General features: G+C 39.2%; 1 protein-coding gene across 8 annotated transcripts; it reads left to right on the top strand.

The window, feature by feature from the left end:
* Window positions 1-232: 232 nt before the first annotated feature.
* Window positions 233-11,479, top strand: Rhogapp190 (Rho GTPase-activating protein 190). Of its 8 annotated transcripts, none has more exons than XR_013101867.1 (24): window positions 233-513; window positions 1,357-2,073; window positions 2,171-3,081; window positions 3,160-3,369; window positions 3,763-3,949; window positions 4,033-4,148; window positions 4,228-4,380; window positions 4,455-4,693; window positions 4,766-4,967; window positions 5,043-5,213; window positions 5,304-5,555; window positions 5,632-5,810; window positions 5,903-6,086; window positions 6,181-6,392; window positions 6,469-6,879; window positions 6,962-7,201; window positions 7,280-7,477; window positions 7,859-7,911; window positions 8,005-8,359; window positions 8,436-8,567; window positions 8,643-8,693; window positions 8,770-8,866; window positions 8,948-10,923; window positions 11,039-11,479. XR_013101867.1 is itself a non-coding variant. In XM_076895716.1 (23 exons), the coding sequence occupies exons 2-23, from the start codon at window positions 1,903-1,905 to the stop codon at window positions 9,144-9,146; spliced, it is 4,902 nt and encodes a 1,633-aa protein (XP_076751831.1). In that variant the 5' UTR covers window positions 233-513; window positions 1,357-1,902; the 3' UTR covers window positions 9,147-11,479. The 8 variants fall into 8 exon arrangements, 6 of the variants coding, with proteins under 6 accessions (XP_076751831.1, XP_076751830.1, XP_076751829.1 ...); XR_013101866.1 differs by having other exon boundaries at window positions 8,948-10,953; XM_076895716.1 differs by having other exon boundaries at window positions 6,202-6,392; window positions 8,948-11,479.
* Window positions 11,480-18,274: the final 6,795 nt, after the last annotated feature.

The following is an 18,274-nucleotide window of genomic DNA, read 5'->3' as shown; positions in this document are numbered from 1 at the left end:
GAGCATCCACCGTGGAAAGGAAAAGAGAGCGTCTACACGCTTGTTTATCTAATTAACCGAGGGCACGGGTGTAGGTTCCAGCAATGAATTCGATATTGAATCGGTCAGAGAGAAATAACGGTTAAAAATATAATAATTCCTCGGCGAAGGAATAGTTAGCTTAAAAAAAGGAAAAAAAATAATCGCAGGAAGTACGCTAGATACGGTCTTGTTCTTGTTGGACGTTACTATCTATCCTGAAAACATTAATCGCCTTGTGCCCACCCACCAAGATGGCTCCTTTATGGGGCAATACTCGATGTTTGACGTGAAGTTATTTACACACCTGGAATTAAACGTTCATCCGGGCAAGTAATTGATGTATTTCGATGGTTCCGCGTGCTTGAGGAAGAACGAGGAATAGTGCGCGCTTTCCAGCGGCGAACGATCGATCGAGTTTCCGAGGAGAACAAAATTTTTACGGGACGGCCGGTTGGTGTAACAGTTCGCTTGTCGAACCAAAAATCTGTACAGGTACCATAGCCTTTGCTACGTCGGCCAGGATAGACCCATTGGTTTTCCGATTTTCCCTTGAACGAAGTTGTTGCACAGTGCGCCCGCGTATATACGTCGTGTGCGTTGTTAAGATTGGGTGAGGTGAATCCCGGGATCCTTGTCGTCAGTGTCAAAATTGACCGCCGTTGTGTACAATGCATATTGATCTATTCGTAGCTGTCATTTGTATATCGAATAATTTGTTTCAACTGCGTGAATCATATCTCGTTCGTTTTACGTTAAACCTGCGAGCGTTGGCTGGCCTTTTTCTCGGTAACGAGCAAACCGACGGGAAGAACACGACCGGAACGATTTATCTCGTCGCCTCGTTAGAAATACGTATTCCCTCGTAGCTACGGAATAGTTCTGTGAAATTTATCAGGGTAACAAATCTCTTCGTGACGTCGCCTGAAATTATTCTCAGGGTTCTCCGCTGGTCGTAATTGATTATCACGTCGATTTGTTAATTATTGAGAGGAATTCAGGGCTCGCGTTATCCGTCGCGCGTTATTATTCGTAGTAAGTACAGTCGATGGGAAAATTAATATTGCGTTCAGTGTTTTTCACTCGGTTTCGAACTTATCTCTCCCTGTATAAAGTGAATTTCTCACCAGCTAATGTGTGGTTTATGATTCATGTACATGTGATAAATATAATTCAGTGTCATTTTACATCTCTTATCGGTGTGATCTTTGGCTATTGAATACGAATCACGAATATTCAATTTAACCCTAGTAGGAGAATGTATAAGTGTGATTAATAGTTGATTTGTAATGATCGTTTGACAGTTTATTCACTTGTGGACATTATTTCATTTTCCAGATACACAGTGCCATTCCCAATGAACCGTTGCTCACAGTTGTGCTAAATTATAAACGCCTGTGCTTTATAGAAGAAGATAAAGTATAAAGATTTTCTAAGATCTGTGTTATTAACTTAACTTAGCGACGTAATTTTGTCATTCGTGAAACCATAGTAACGTACACTTAAATTATCGAGGCTCAAATGAAAATTATTCGCAATTATTCGTATAGAAATTTGTATGTCAGGCAAAAATTTGGAGTATGATATTTGAATGGTATGAAGAAAGGTGAATAGTAATATAAAAGAGTGCACGTATCATTGAAAATGTTACCGAAGGAAGGTGACGGAAATTTTCATATAAATTTCTAAACTTGATACAATGACCAAAGGGACAGACATAAATTCCTAATAATCTGGAAAGATAAGCGAATAAGACACTGCGAGAGAAAGAGAGAGGAATTATCAATAGTGGTACTTAAACATGTCTTGAGTAAAGTTTGATGGAGAAAAGATTTTTATTTTCACACTTATTATTCATGTAAGTGATCTAATTAAGCTGTAAAAATGGCAAGGAAAAGTGATAATATCAAAAGCATAAATGTTGCCATTGTTGGTCTTTCTGGCACTGAGAAAGACAAGGGACAGGTTGGTGTTGGGAAATCATGTCTCTGTAATCGTTTCATGCGTTCCCTGAACGATGATTATAATGTGGACCATATATCAGTGTTATCACAGGTACAAGCTTATGTATATTATTAGTACTGAGAAAATGCAACTGACTTTTTCAGCTTTACAGTAATTGTTTTTATTAATCGATTATTGGTTTTTACAGTCAGATTTTAGTGGTCGAGTGGTGAATAATGATCATTTCTTGTATTGGGGTGAAGTTACAAAAACAGCTGAAGATGGAACAGAATATCAATTTCAAGTGATCGAACATACAGAATTTATAGATGATGCATCTTTTCAACCTTTTAAAGGTGGCAAGATGGAACCTTACGCAAAGAGATGCGCAGCTACAAAAATTACAAGTGCAGAGAAGCTGATGTATATTTGCAAAAATCAATTAGGCATAGAGAAAGAGTACGAACAGAAGGTTTTGCCAGATGGTAAATTAAATATCGATGGCTTCTTGTGTGTATTTGATGTAAGCGTTGTACCAAACAGATCCATAGAGAAACAGGTTGAAATAGTGGCAAATATATTGAATAGTTTAATGAAAACTAAGAAGCCAATAGTTTTGGTGACAACTAAAAATGATGATGCTAATGAACAGTATGTAAAGGAGGCTGAAAAGTTAGTGATGCGTAAAGAATACAAGAATTCCATTTTAATAGTTGAAACATCTGCACATGAAAATATCAACACTGACTTGGCATTTATGATCTTGGCTCAGATAATTGATAAAACAAAAATGCGTAGTAAGGTGATACCATTCGCGGAAGCTGCCAGAGCAAGGAAGGAATTATTGGATGCTTCAACAGAGTCTTTACAGAGATTGATTCGGATACATGTTACCGATTATAAAACATTGTGGTCTCAGGCATCCAAGAAGCTGGCACAACACAAGGAATTTTCAACATTCGTGGAACTGTTTGGCATTGATATGACCCAAAGATTATTTAGGAGACACATTAAAAAATTGAAAGATGAGCAAGTGGCAAAAAAGATTCAGGGATATTTGGATATATTACCAGATATTCTTCATGAAATGTGTCCCGATGTAACAAATTTGATCAACGAGTATGTGTCAAATTATAGATGTTTAATTATGATTAAAAAGTATTATTTTATTAAACCTATATGTGCATTTTTGTTCAGAGAGTGGTCTGCAGTGCAACAATATATAAAAGAACATCCTGATTTTCATCAGTATTTCTATGAATGTCCGGATGATAAGACGTGGATTGATTGTGATTTTGATGAAAACGATGGGACAAGAATCCCTTATGATGTTTTGGAAACACCAGAAGCTGAAACTGTTTTCAAAAATCATATAAATGTGTTGCAACAAGAACAGCGACGATTAGAGTAAGTATTCCAATCAGTACTTGAAATTGATTCTCAAATGCAAACAGTATCTGAATGTTTGCTATTCGTAAATAGCAAATAAATCATTAGTTGATAGCTGGGATATGCTTTGATATAATCAATAAAGTCATATAGTAATTCAGCATTTTAGAAAATAATATTCTACATGCGACACACTAATGCTTTGCTTTATTCTGGGTGGCGTTTCTTTATGCAGACTTCCCAAAAGGTAAATCATGCTTCTTATTGCTTTATATTTTAAAATACTGGTTTCTTTAGGAAAACATGTGAATAGCGGTACTAACATTTTACATATTTTGGCATATTTATTCTTAAGTAAATGTTCTATAAAACAGTATTTGATACTATTTATGCAAATATATTGTTCATTAGATGGAAAAAGCAGTTTAAACAATTGTTGGAAGAAACTGGCTATGTTACACCAGGAAAGAATTTGTCCGAGGTCAGAGTACTCTTTATGGGCAGAGAATGCTTCGAAGCTCTTTCTCATCATGATTGTCAAGAAATATATGATAAACATCAAAAAGAAATCATTGAAAAAGCAAAACATAATTTCCAAGTAAGAGCATATATTTTGAGTGAAAATGATATAAACATTTCGTACTTTACTTTCAGCCTATTTTTCATTTTTTTATATTTTAGGAACTACTACTAGAACATGCCGATTTATTTTACCATTTCAAGAGCATAGCACCATCAGGTACTATAACTCAAGATGATATAAAAGAAATAACAGATGCGTTGTTGGATGATTTTAGGTAGTTAACTAAACTCCTTTTTTTATTTGAAGAGTGATTACAAATATTTTTGCATAAAATTTCTTATGGTTTGCTACAGGTATAAGGCTTTAGATAGACTGGATCAAGATAGAAAATTAATGCTTTTTCAACACTTAGGTTTTGTACATTGTCCTATAAGAGAACATTGTCCAGCTTATCCAAATTGCATGGATGCACTTATAGAACGAATACTTGGAACAAAAGCCCATAGGTAAGACTTGAAAAAAATGATAAAAAATCTTTTTGTACGCTTTTATATTATAGAAAAAATCGAAAATCTTTTAGGCCTTCTTCGTGGAATCACAGTAGCCAGTGGCAGCTAACATCTGATAATAACCAATTAAACTTAGTTATACTTGGAAACAATGGTCTTGGCGAAGAATTCGCTCGTGAAATTAGAGCAGAAACAGAGGACGACGAAGTAGAAATTGATTGCCAGCTGTATACACTTGGATATCGAATAATCGATGGTGACGTCGGATTACCGCACAATTCATTTACCACATCCGATTTTATGCCTCATGGTATGTAGAAAGGTTATTATAAAATTATACTAAAGAAATAAAGCACTCTCTGAATGCATCTTAAACTTACAGGATCGTTTTGTATTTATGCAAACGGAGATTCGTTAGAATATGTCCGTTCTTCTTTGGAGAAGACTTTGTTGTCGAATTTAGAACAGGAGGATAGATTACCATTTCAGGGATTACCTATTGTTATTATGTTTGTGCCAGATTGCTCTGTAAGCGAGATGGAAGCAATGCAACTTAGGGTAGATGGTCAGAGTCTTGCCGATAGGTATTAATTATTTGTGGATTTAATATTTTGTCACGTCAATTGTAGGGGCTATTAATAATCGATCTTCAATATCAGTTTACAGTGTCCATTTATCGATGTTTGTACGACGGATTTAGAGTTTGGCAAACGGTTTCCTACTGCGCTTGTGAAAGATGGTTTAAAAAAACTTGTACAATCTATAAATCACAGAGCTGGTTTTATAAATATTTACCAAAGTGTTATTGAATGTTTGGAACCTGATATTAGGTAAAATATCTTGAACACGTATAACATTTACTCTAAAAAGTATACCAATATATGATTTGGAAAAAAAATGCAATATTAACTTTATTTTAGAATCATAATGTGCATGTTCTGCGGAGATCCATATTCTGTGGAAAACGTACTTGGCCCTTTACTCAGTCATCAGTGTTGTTTTCTCAGTGGTGATCGGTCGATCGTTTTAGAAACATTTTTAGGAGAATCGAAACGAAGGGTCGAAGTTATCATTTCTAGTTTCCACGGGGCAAATGCATTTAGGGACGAGTTAGTACACGGCTTCATATTAGTTTACTCTACAAAAAGGAAAGCATCGCTCGCAACCCTTAAGTATGTATAACGTGATTACATTTTTTTTTAATGCACATCAAAGCAATGTTATCCTTTGCTCAACGTTTGTTCACAGTGCATTTTCCATGAACATACCGAACTTACCAATACAAATAATGGCTGTGACTGATACCGGAGGTGCTAATGCTTTCTTCAGTAATGACTTAAGTCATTTACTTATGACGGAAGGGAACGCGATCGCGGATAAATTACAAGCACACTTTATGACATCAGCGTCCAGTTGCCAACAAAAAAGTAAGGTTACGAGATTTTGAGGCGGTAACTTTTATAGCAAGTCAAAGATACTGATTAGGAATGTCTCTGTTTCATAATATTATTTATTGCAGCGGCATTCTATACTCCATTCTTTAAAGAGGTATGGGAAAAGAAGCCCGAGATCGAACAAGCTTTTAATATGGAAGAACCGGGTAACTTAAATGATAGCGGTGAAGGAACATTGGAGTATTCCGCATTGCATCCTATGCCACCGCCACGACACGAAAGTTATCATCTTCAAACACCAGACGATGGGTAAGTAATTTAAAAGCAATCTTGGGTATAACATACAACTCATGTGTAATGTTTAACTCAATATTTTTTGGTAATTCAAAAGTCTAATGTGTAGCAGTATGTCTGTAACTTTCAGAAGTGGTTCCGAGTCGTATGAGCAATTAACACCCGACGGCGACGTTGGAGACACGGGATTGAATGAACCATTTGCAGATAATAGGGCCACGCCTAGTGACGATAGTGATATTTATAGCCAAGTAGATTTTTATAGAGAAGAAAGAGAGAGGGATTCGTTAAAACCGGGCGACATTGCGAACAAATTATCCGGTAAATTTTGTGTCGATTGAATCGTAAAAATGAACAATCACGTCTTCGTTACACTCTTTATTCTCTACTACCATAGGTTGGGTAAAAGATACGTTCATGCACCAAGATGGAGTAACTAACAGTTACTCTCACAGAGCTTTCACAACAGGCAGACGCCATATTTCCCAGGTGAAACCGCGACCAAAGGGGAACAGCCAAACGTTGAAACAGCCTGGTAAAATAAATTTAAAAGATTTCTCAAACGTGACAGATGCCATAGCTAGAATGACAGTAGGTGAGAAGGATGAACATGGTCCCAAGATGACAATGGGTCATGCTCCTCTGGCTACTCCTGAATTGGTAGACTTAGGTTCCGAATATGCGCAAGTTAAAGACGTTGTACCGAATCTATATACTTATGACGGTGACTACACGTACGCTTTAGTACAAGATTCTATCGGAAATAACAAACCCAAGTTACGTCATAGACGCGAAAAGGGACAACCCTGTAAGTCTAATTGAAAGTAAAGATTTTATTGAATTTTATTCACGCATACACATATGCTTATTCGTGCATTTTACTCTGCTAGCGTATACTGACTCTGATTCGGAATGGAGTTCATTGGAAAGGCAAAGGGTTGCTGGTATTCTCAGCAAAACGAATAAAAAACCACCATCCCACAAAAGAACGCGAAAAAAACGTGCTCCAATATTTGTCGCTGGACCTACAGTTCCGTCTTTGAGCAATGTGGGAAGCGGGGATGGTATTGTTGGTCTAAACTATAACGTTAAAGAGGACAAGAATTGGCGAACAAACCCTGCTGAAAGAGGTCTATATCTTATCAGTGGAATGTGATATTATAGATAGAAATATTTATATATATATTATATGTATATTTTTCTTTCAGTATCTAGCGAATCGTTAGATTCCAGTGAATCTAGTGACTTGGAGCATACTTCGAGATCAAGAGCAAAGGTGTGCAAACACGTTGTTCCAAACATACGGAAAAGACTTGGAAATTCATTGCCGCAGCAGCAGTTGCCAACATCGTTACAACATCCTTACAACGTAAAACATATGTCTCAAGAGATGTTCAGTGCTTCTTGTAAGTGTTATTGTAATACAACTATCTATACACTTTTTGCATGATAAAAGATATAAAAATAAGTAGAAATTATATTTAGTACGTGCGCATGGTCCATATTTTTCTTTTGCCTTTGCTTAAAAAATATGAGTATTGCTATCATTTTTGTTCTCGAGAAATTACTAAAACAAGCAACAAGTTTGATACATTATTAATATTTCATCAGTATCAAGATAATTGTTAATAGTTTTAGAGATCTCTACAATTATTTTTTAAGATGGTTCAGGCAGGATACAACAGGAGGTTTGCTCAGAATTATCTGTTCTTCTGTATTTGATATTGCATGAAATTATTATTATTTAGTAAGGCACAAAAGTGACAATTTCTTTGGCAACATTCCAGATGATGAATCCAGTTTAGATGTCTCGTCTCCGCGTGAAATTAATTCTCCTAGTGTAAGTAAAATAGATACACGAAAACATACAGATAAATCTTTGTGTAAACTCTTTTAAAGACATTCTGTTTCTCGGTTTGGTATTTAAAATAAGGTCAAAGATGGCGATAAATTAAACAGAAAAAAGGATAAACAGAAAGCGAAAGAAGATGAGAAGTTGGAGAAACGCCGACAAAAAGAAGAGAAACTCAAGAAACACGCGGAGAAAGAGAAGGAACGAGAAAAAAGGAAGCAAGAAAAAATAAAGCAAACTAAAGGACCTAGTTCAACACTGAGTGTGAGTCAACCATTGATCGAAGACTTTGCACAGAGTGAAACAAATCGAATACCCTTGTTTCTCGAGAAATGCGTGCAATTTATTGAGGACGAAGGGCTAGATTCTGAAGGTATATATAGGGTTCCTGGAAATAGAGCACACGTAGAGCTTCTCTTTCAAAAGTTTGAAGAAGGTAGGTTCTTTCACGAGTTTATATTCGAATACTAATTTTTCTCCTAATATTATTTTCACACTTTTGTGCACGTTAGACGGAAATGTGGATATACATTCGTTGGACATACCTGTAAATGCTGTTGCAACTGCTTTAAAAGATTTCTTTTCAAAGAGGCTACCACCATTGATTGACAAAGAACGAATGAGCGAACTTGAGGATATTTCGGGTAAGCTATAGCGATTATAATGTTAATTTAACTGCCTGCTATTGTAAAATTAATGTCAAATTCTTTCTTGTTTAGGCGCTCGTGGAATTAGCAAGCCAATGTCCGCGACATGTATGAATATGGAAGGTAAGTATCATTATATACAACTGAACGAAGATGAAGAAGTATGATTTAATGAAAACTATTTGTGAATTTATTCTAGATCGAAGCTGCAGATTATTGGCATTACGTTTAATGCTGAAAAAGCTAAATCCAGTGAATTTCGATGTACTTAAATTTATCTTTCATCATTTTGTAAAGTAAGTAACCATTATGATAACAAAATTTCGAAAGCTACGTAACTAACAGCTATTTAAATGAAATGTTTACGCATTTTGCAGAGTGGCTGAGAACTGTAAGCTGAACAGTATGGATAGTAAAAATCTGGCAATTTGCTGGTGGCCTACTTTATTACCTATAGAATTTAATGATCTTGGCAGATTCGAAGCAATGAGACCGTACTTAGAAGATGTTGTTCAAACGATGATTGATCAATATCCATTCCTGTTTTGTGGTGAAGAAGCTATCGTAATGGTGTAGTGAAAGACTACATTATTTCAAATCGTACAGTCATGACCTGTACGAGTAGCAGGAAATGATTACGCGTCGAATATGATGCATATTGTTTCCGTAACGTTTAGTTCTTACAGTCACGAATAACAAGTCTCGCTATGTTTATATACCACTACTTTATTGTAGTGAATTTGAACTACGATTAGGGTAATTCTCGTGACGTAAAGGAAAGGTAAAAAAGACCGAACAAATTAACTTAAGTTTACGTACTTGTTCCATTGCAAAGTGTGACTGACGGAGTGATAGATTAATGGTCCTAATGGTGGCTGTTTGCAAGCCCGATAATAAAGCGAATAATAAAAAACAAGTCAATCCATGTGTCATAACAGTATGCATGTATTATGTTGGATGTATTCTCAGAGCGATGTATTTATTAACATGTATTTAGATCTGTAAGTCTCGATATTTGATGATAGCGAATACTCGTAGTGGACTCGATGTTGCTTTTTTAGCCATAAGTTTGTTTTCTTTTTTTCTTTTTTGTTCTTATGTTTTTCCATAGATAAGAAAACTGTTTACTGTATGCGATGTGCGTGTATGCGTGAGAGAGAAAGGGCATGATAAAATGCGAAAGAAAGGGAGAGAAAGAGAAGTGGCGCAATCTATAAGAAACAAAAAAAAGAAAAAAAAATACTCGTATTCTAAAACGTGTTAAAGACATTATCTTAAAATGTACGAGGTATACAATTTTCTCTAATTCATGCGCATTTTTATATAGCAACGATATCAAAAAGTTCGAAATATCTCTACGAATAATTTGAACTCTCGATTATCGCCTGTGTCGTTTAATCTCGAGAGTATTTTTAATTTCCGTTCAATCGATGTAGATCTCTTTCTCAAACCAGTATTTCAGAATACTCAATTTGATTTAATAGGGCTGTTTAAGCTCGTTGGTGATACAATCCATAATATATCCATTCCGTCTGAATGAAGAACAAAAACGAACAAAAAAAGAAGGAAACGATGCAAACGAAATGCGATACATATATACTTGCGATTTTTTCAAATACGTGCAGCGGACAAGCGTTTATATCAAGAGGATTGTAAGGATATCGATATGGTTCTAATTACTAAGGTAAACATTGAAGATTTCCGGATTTATAACAGATTACGGGGATACTAAGAACAATACTTAGATTCTCACAGACATTTTTTCAAGTTTCATAAAGCGAACAAGTGTACATAAGATTATAAGATTGTAAGCTACGAAAAGTTTATAACGATAAATCGCGAAGATTGACTATCGATAGTTTCGATATTATTCAGTGGTCGCCATGATGTTCATACGAATCGCTTTTACTTTTTTTACGCGATGCATGTTATATTTGAAGAATACGTGAATAATAGACGAAGCTCTGTGTTTTTAAATCGCGTGTTGTATTTTGTGTGTTAGCTTTCGTCTATATTTATAAATGATATTTATATCAACGACTCATTTTGTTTCTCGAGCAACTTTTTAGAATACACAAACACACACACTACGATCAGAGGACATGTAACCGATCGTCGAACTGTTCCACCATTTTGCTGTTGTACCTGCTGTGTTATCTGTAACTATAATTAACTCTTCTCTTTGTTCTACGAAACTTTCATTTCAAATTGTTACACACATGTAATTACTTGCGTTTATGTGTTTCCATGGACAATGGTTCTGACGATCGTCGGTTATTGTACGGAAGAGATGAAAATCGATAGTACGGATGCGTATCAACAGATGAAACGACTGAGCCATTAGAACTGTGATGTAGTTACTTCTTTTTAATAATGTATAATAGTAACTATCGAAAGGCAAAATGATTGTCCCATGAGTGCGACAAATGCGAGCTTCTGTTAAAAACTAACTAAGCTATGTGTTTCAGGATCAGTGTATATTAGCATCGATTAATTTTCAAGCGTGCAAAACCTCTTCGTCTATTAATACGGAATGTGGTCCGATTCGAAATCCGTTCGAATAGCGGCGAATTCACATTTAGGTGTGCCATACTGTATGTAGATGTCACGATCGCAATATAACCTTATATCTTTCGGCGACCGAAGTGTTTCGAAACGAGGACTGTCAGGAGAGGAAGGAAAATTCGATTAAACGAAGTTAACCGACAACTAATCAGCAATGGAGCCACTGTGAGCAAGTTCGTTTGTTTTTTTCTTTTGTTCTGTTTGAATTTTATTTGTTAATTCGAAATGTAACGAGAAACATTCCCGTAAGTCGCGATCGATGTCACTTACGGTTTTGTCGAGGGCGAATTCGACGAGACTCGCGATTCTTCGATGTCGAATACATTAACGAGTGGAAGGAGAGAAGGAAGCCAGAAAGATGGAAACGAGTCGTTCGATCTCGGCAAGTTCGTCCTCGATGAATTTTGCACTGTCATATTTATATAAGGAAATCGTTGTAACGATATTTCGATGATCTAACGAGCGCCACGTGGGCGTTTGGTGGCGAGCAACGGACATCGTACATTCCCGTATTAGTCGTAAAAATGAAACAAACAAAACAGAATTTTATACATTCGTACGTACATAATTGTATAATGTTAATTAATAGGAACAGAGACGTCGATGTTACGTGTGAGATCTGGGATACGGATCAAATGCTGTCTGAAATAATAATGACATGATTTCTGTCATTGTCGCTGAATTCAAAATGGCTAAGTTTTTGGAACACCCGTTTCGACATTACCTTCTGCGATTGATTTCATTTTTATCCTCGATCGGCGTTGCGTATTATGTCCTTGCACTTTACGTTACCGTTCAACCGAGCATGCTGTTTTTAAACAGTACAGTCTTTCAAAATATTACTTATGTTTCTTTTCTCTCGTTGCTAGAGTATACTTTGCACGCACAACAAGTACAACGTTCACATCTTCTTAATTAATCGAGTCCTAGACTTCCCATTTGATTAACAATTACTAGTGTATCAATGTTTCATGTTTCTCAGTTCTTATTGTGTTTCCTTTGCAGTTTTTTCCGAATCAATCTTCCTTGAATGCCTCTACGGAGAGGAAAAGTTGTTCTCTGTTCAATTTTTACTTCGCATCGTCAGAGATTCGATTGGTTTTCCTCTCATTTTCTGTACACGCTTTAAATGGCATCCTTTGTAAATTTTATATAGTTCAACAACCAAAGTTTCATCTATTTCTTTTCCATGTTGATCGTTTCTCTCGATTGCAATATCCTCTCGTTTGTTGACTTTTCGTGACTCGAGAATCGGTGAATCATACTAATCAATTCTGAGCTTTTCTCTTCATCTGTTTAGATGTTTAAGAGATATTGAGAAATGTGTATTTCTGAATATCGTCATTTATACATGTAACGATTTTTTGTAAATAATTCGCGTATTCGTATATAAATACGCATATAAATATATATATATATATATAGAGAGAGAGAGCGAGAGAGAAAGATATAAATATATGAATATAAAGATAATGAGTACATGTAAATGTTGTACATGAAATATTGTACATGAAGAAACGAATTGTTCATCATTAAAAGTATCTTGGAACAATCTTACTTGTTGTGTAAGTGATCAACCACTATCATTCCAGCGACACTCCTTCAGATCCGTTTTGTAAATCGAGAAGATCGCGTTTCGACTGCCGCAAGTGCAATTATCTCAAGTTGATTTCATTAATTTCGATACAACGAAATTTTAACATTAACGTCGATATACATTAGAGGGAAAAAGTGGAAACGCGAACGATACTCGATAAAGTCTCCAATCAGTCCTATCAAGTTTTATGAAACATTAGCATAATATGCATGCATAGGGTAATATAAAATTTCTACTGGCATTGATCCACTAACGACGTGTAGGTGCTTTCATATGGTGTCAGATAGAATGTGCATGCATGAATAATAACAGAAAAAGTACTGGCAGTGCAAGGTGAAAGAGAAACGGGGTCGTCCGGTAAAATTTGATCTAGGACATCGCTTAAAGAGCTACGTAAACGGGGTGAAATGTGTATCACTGTTTTGAAATTGTTCTTTATATTTCAGCCTGTCGTTAAAGTGATATTGACACCTTGCACCGTTCCATCCTCCACAATTTTCCAGTTTCCACGGATCATAGATACCTCGGGATCACGCCAACAAGTATTTCTGTATCACTAGGGAAGAATTCGAAGCACGAAGAAGCGAGGAAAGAATGGCCTGTTAGGATGGATAGATCATCTCTACATGCGAGTCTCACGATAAATGGGAAAGAATAACTCGTTACATGCGCGAGCTCTGCTTTATCCGCAAGAAAATTTAGAAGAAAAGTTGAAGAGATCTATTCGGAGACGTTTCCAATTCGGATGAAATCCTATTCGAAAGCATCGATGGAGTTTATATTATCAAGCTAGTAGAGATAAATTCGAGGAAAGTCACAAGCGAGAAACAGAGATTCGTACTTAAGCTTATTCATTCAGTTTTTAGTGTCCACCAACGGTGGAATTATTTTCGTTTTAACAGATGGATATATCCCAACGAAGGGAAACAGGAGTAAATCCATGGACCTTGGACCGTCTGCGAGTGTATGTTTTTTAAGTTACAATTCTAGGATCTTGTTTGTAAAAGCCTCGATTTAAAGAGAACGATATGAAAACATATGCGAATTAACGAGGAAGAAAATAACTCGTAATAGACGATCGGGAGCTTTAAACTCAAAGGCCGGCTAGTTGCAAATTGTTCTGGATGGTTTCGCTCGCCTCTTTTTCGCCGCCCAATCCCTAGCTAGCTTCGAGCAGTGGCAGGCAATCTATAACTCACTTTGGCTGCATTCCGAGTTTAAAAAGTGAAAAATGCTCGAACACCGTTGCGCCAAGGGGTTTCGTTTTATCAGTCGGATTAATCTTCCCGTTTCGCATTTTTTTTTTTTATCTCTTTTTCGTGATTCCTTTTGCTTTTACGCTCATGTTTCCTCTTTTGTTTTATATTTTTCTTACCTTTACGTGTTCCTCAGATAAACAACGCGAGAACGTGGAAATCCAAGGATAATCGTAGCCTCTCCTCTTTTCCAAAGAGTAATCACGGCAATATACCGAATCTCTGCCTCCTTCGACGTTTCCAATATTCTCTCGGTGAGTCTGCACCTTTCCTTTTTCACCTAAGACGAAATATTCTTCTCGTTTTCTCTCCTCGAACGTTCGTTTATTTCACTCATTTGTCGTTACTCACAGTCATCTTTTATCCATACAACATTTATACTTTTAGCTCCATTGTTTCGAACGCCTCAAGCTATACGAGTTGCGTCTGATTAAACTCGCCATTATCTACTGCCACGATTGTAAGAGTAAGTGGACATCATCGTATCTTCATCCTAATCGTGGATAGAGCGGCAAAGCTCGTTTTTTCGAGATATTTGCTAGAGGAAAGAATAAAGGCGATGAGCAAGGCTGCAAAGTGTCCCTTGAAAACCGAGACAGAGGGACGAGCGAGCTTGAAACGAGCTCGAATTAGTAGCGGTCGACGATTCAGAGCCGGTTTCTCTTTCTCTTCAATCTTTCTGTCCATTTCTTCTTTTTGCTTAAACGAAACATTCGAGTAACGAGAACAGAAGTCCTTTATCCATCCACTAGCTGCCAAACTATTCCCTTAATCTAAACGCGTTAAACTTTTCAATTAACGTGTCACCTGAATCACGTAACGACAGGCGTTTCTCATCTAACATGTTCGTTACCGCGTCGAATCGTTGAGAACATAAAATTACTTTGCCCGGTATCGCAGTTGAACAATACATCGCAAAGAGATTATAAAGTGTACGTTTATGCGGTACAACTCTATATAACTGTTTAGGTTCAACTCGATGTCGACTTTCGTTTCGATCCAGATTCAACTTTTCCTGCTACCTTTCTTGCTTAACGAGGATGGAACCGATCGAGCCTCTGCGGTGTACGATGCGCCGATCCTCCATCGTCACAAGCAGAGAAAAGTGCGATATGTCCGGCCGAGAAAGCGGATTGTTGTTTCTTTCGAGGAGGAAGTTGAAATCCGATTAAAAGCTTCGCAGCTAGAAAGTTACCGGCTACATCCGACAGTACTTGCTCGCCCGCCGTAGACCGAGCTCCTCTGATCCATGATCTCGGGAAGATCAACAGAAATTAAAAGGACGGAATTATCTGATGGCAAACAAGACCGAATGTTCGTCGACTGCTCGACGGAAACGTTGAATACGGGCCAGAAGGTCGGCGTAAACGATAGACAAAACTTTATTTAGTAGGACGAGGATCACTTCAGGTTCCGATGAAACTTTTTACATAAATCAATAGAAGGCCAAAAACTATTTTAGCTCGACCGCTTTGAGATTTACTTAAATTCCATTATCTCCGTAAGCAAAGAAACAAAGGCTCTTGAGAACTTGATGGAAGATTTCCAAACCATAACGTTTCAAGTACCGAAGAGTAAAGTTCTCCCGAAGAAATCCGCCGTGCTCGAGTGTTACGAAATTATTATCGGGAAGAAAGATTGAAACGTCCAAGTATCACAGGTAGTGAATTTCAATTTTTGAGATCGCTCGAATATCAACAGTGTCTAATCATTCGTTCCCCGATTTTTCAGAAGAGATACGCGTGTTCGAAACGTTGCACGAGATCATTTTCATCCGACCGGGCAAAGAAGAATTAAACGGAGGTTAAGGGGTTCGCGAGGTGGGCGCTAGCTTAGGCGCACTTATCCGGACGTTACACCCCGTGCTAGAGGGTGTGCACTCGCGTTTTGAGGTTGCACTCTTTTGCACGTTCATTAGCGGCGCAAATTTATCTGGCGACGAGGCACACACCGGGCCACTCGTTGCGTCTTGGACCATCTAAAGTGGTTTCAGGACGTTTGCGACAGACCTTGGTCAACCTTTCACGAGCTTCGCTTCTTTGCATCCTAAATGACTCGCTTTCGTATCACAGCCATATCGCGACACGATCACCGTTTAATCCGAATTTTTCGGTCACAGAAAATTTAAGTGGATATTTTTGAGACCTGCCGTGGGATAATTCCAAAAATACGTATGGAGAAATGAATTGCAGAGGAATTGTTCGAATAATCTCTCGATTAAATTAGACCTCGCTCGATGGAACAATGGCACGGTATATTCTCTCTGTAATACAATTGCCATTGAACTCGAGGAAGTTCAACAATGAGTACGGCTGGTTGGAGTGAATGAAAATTCGCGGCGCGTTACAAGACCTGCAGGGCTAATCGTCGCAGATGTACCACGAGTATTTGCATATTCGGGTCAAGCTGGTTATCAGCTACCTGCGCCTAGGCATTCGCGATTATTCACGCTCTCTTGTGACTTCACGCGAATATTCACGCGTCGAGATAATCGTGACGTCGTGGTGGATTACAAAGTGCAACAGTCTCGGGATGTTTCCCGCGCATCGTGCAGTTTCCCTTTACCAATTCAAAGCTACGTTAAGGATGGGCTTTTTTCGGGATAAACCGAGCAGGACGAGAGGCAGAGGAGGGGCAGGGGAACGGTTCTTGATCGGCTCGTTGGAAATTCTGGTATAAATTCTGAGGATAATAAAAATGTAAGAGGATGCTGGCGAAAATAGGGACAAAAAGTGCGCGCTGGAGCTCGGACAGAAAGGAGAACGAAAGATTAGGGGTTGAGAGTGGCAATAACAGGGCGCGATAAAATAAGAAGAGGCCGCGTAAAAAGAGCAGAGAGTGCCGCCTGAGATAAAAACGGCGAGGCAACGAGAAAGAAGAAAGGGTGAAGCGACACGGGGGATGGAGGTACGCGGAGAAGCATGGGGAGTCTGCCACTCGTCGAGCGAAGCTTCCTTTAAGAAGAAGGAAAAGAAGCGGAAGAAACGAGGATGCACAACGATGGATGAACAAGAGACGTAGCGCGAGAGAGACGGTGGCTGCGGGTAATAAGAGATGGGGAGAGGGACAAGAGGCAAGAGCAGGAGGTTAACGCGTAATTGGCCGGAGCACGAACATCCTGTGCACGCTGCGCGGTGGAAAAGGAGAATAAGCTGTACATCCTAAACGGGGAAACACAGGTGGGTACGTAATGCAATCAAGCGAGGTACCAAATACACCGTACGTAATATCGCAGGTAGACCTAACGGTCTTTGCAGGAGGGACGGTGGAGCGGTGTTTCGTCGTGGAAAGGGTGTGGAATTAAGATCGCGGTCTAATTGGACGTCGTTGGTCGCGCGAACGTAGCCTGGGCGCGCACAGTCCCATAAACCTACATTTAAATTCAATCACGGGGGAGAAGCGACGAAGCGGAAGCGAACATCGGGGAGGAACGACGAAGAAAGGAAGCTTCGTGCCGCCTAGCATCCCTTGACGCGCGCGCCCGATATATATGCACGCAGCCAACGAACGCACGGCGAGAGCCAAAGAGGAGTACCGGCGGTGGAATCGAACAAACAAATAAACAGACATCGCAAGAGTGGCATCAAAAGAGAAGCGAGGAGAGTAAGCGGCCGGCGGGTGTGGGCGGGGGATGGTTGGGGGGGTTGAGGTAAGTCGAAAAGAGAAAAGAGGGAGGGAAGAGAAACAGCCTGGGGATTCGGGAAGACAGAGGCAGAGCGGCGGAGGGGGTGAGCGTGGTGGTTTAAGGTGAGGGTGGCGTGTAAAGGGTGGTGGTGGTAGAGGGATGACGTCATAGTTGAGGGTTGCCCGGGCAACGGGGAAGCGGTTCGCCGCCGCGTCGGGACACCGTCGTGCGTCGCCACCGCCGCCGCGACGTAAAAATCAATTTGGACCTTGGCTAGGTGACCGTTCGCTCGGCGCTGCGTCGCGGCTGCTCCGGCGGCTCGAGCCTCGAGAGCAGCACGCTTCCCTTCCGGAGAGCTGCCGGCCACCTTGCCAACGAGAGCGAGCGAGCGAGCGAACGAGCGAGCGAGCGAGCGAACGAACAAACGAACGAACGAACGAACGTACGAACGAGCGAGTAGTAACCAGCAGCGGCTCAGTCGCGAGTCGCCAACCGAGCGGGTACGCCAGAGACGGTGGAGAAGAGCCGCGAGTCTGCCGAACGAAGCGTGTTTCTCGCCGACGTCCCACGCGACCGACCGCACGCTCTCCTCTGCTTCTGCGTTCACGCGCCGGCCGATGATCCACGAGGAGAGGAGGTTCCCGTCTCGCCGCGCCGACAA

Source organism: Xylocopa sonorina, chromosome 5, assembly GCF_050948175.1.
Source record: "Xylocopa sonorina isolate GNS202 chromosome 5, iyXylSono1_principal, whole genome shotgun sequence".
Lineage (NCBI taxonomy): Eukaryota > Metazoa > Arthropoda > Insecta > Hymenoptera > Apidae > Xylocopa > Xylocopa sonorina.
This window is presented reverse-complemented; position numbering and strand designations above follow the sequence as displayed.

Excerpts from the sequence above, each read along its gene's own strand:
- Rhogapp190 (XM_076895710.1), top strand. The coding sequence starts at position 1,903 with ATGGCAAGGAAAAGTGATAATATCAAAAGCATAAATGTTGCCATTGTT. Across the intron at positions 5,811-5,902 it reads GTCCAGTTGCCAACAAAAAA|CGGCATTCTATACTCCATTC; the intron begins GTAAGGTTACGA and ends TATTTATTGCAG. Across the intron at positions 8,694-8,769 it reads GACATGTATGAATATGGAAG|ATCGAAGCTGCAGATTATTG; the intron begins GTAAGTATCATT and ends AATTTATTCTAG.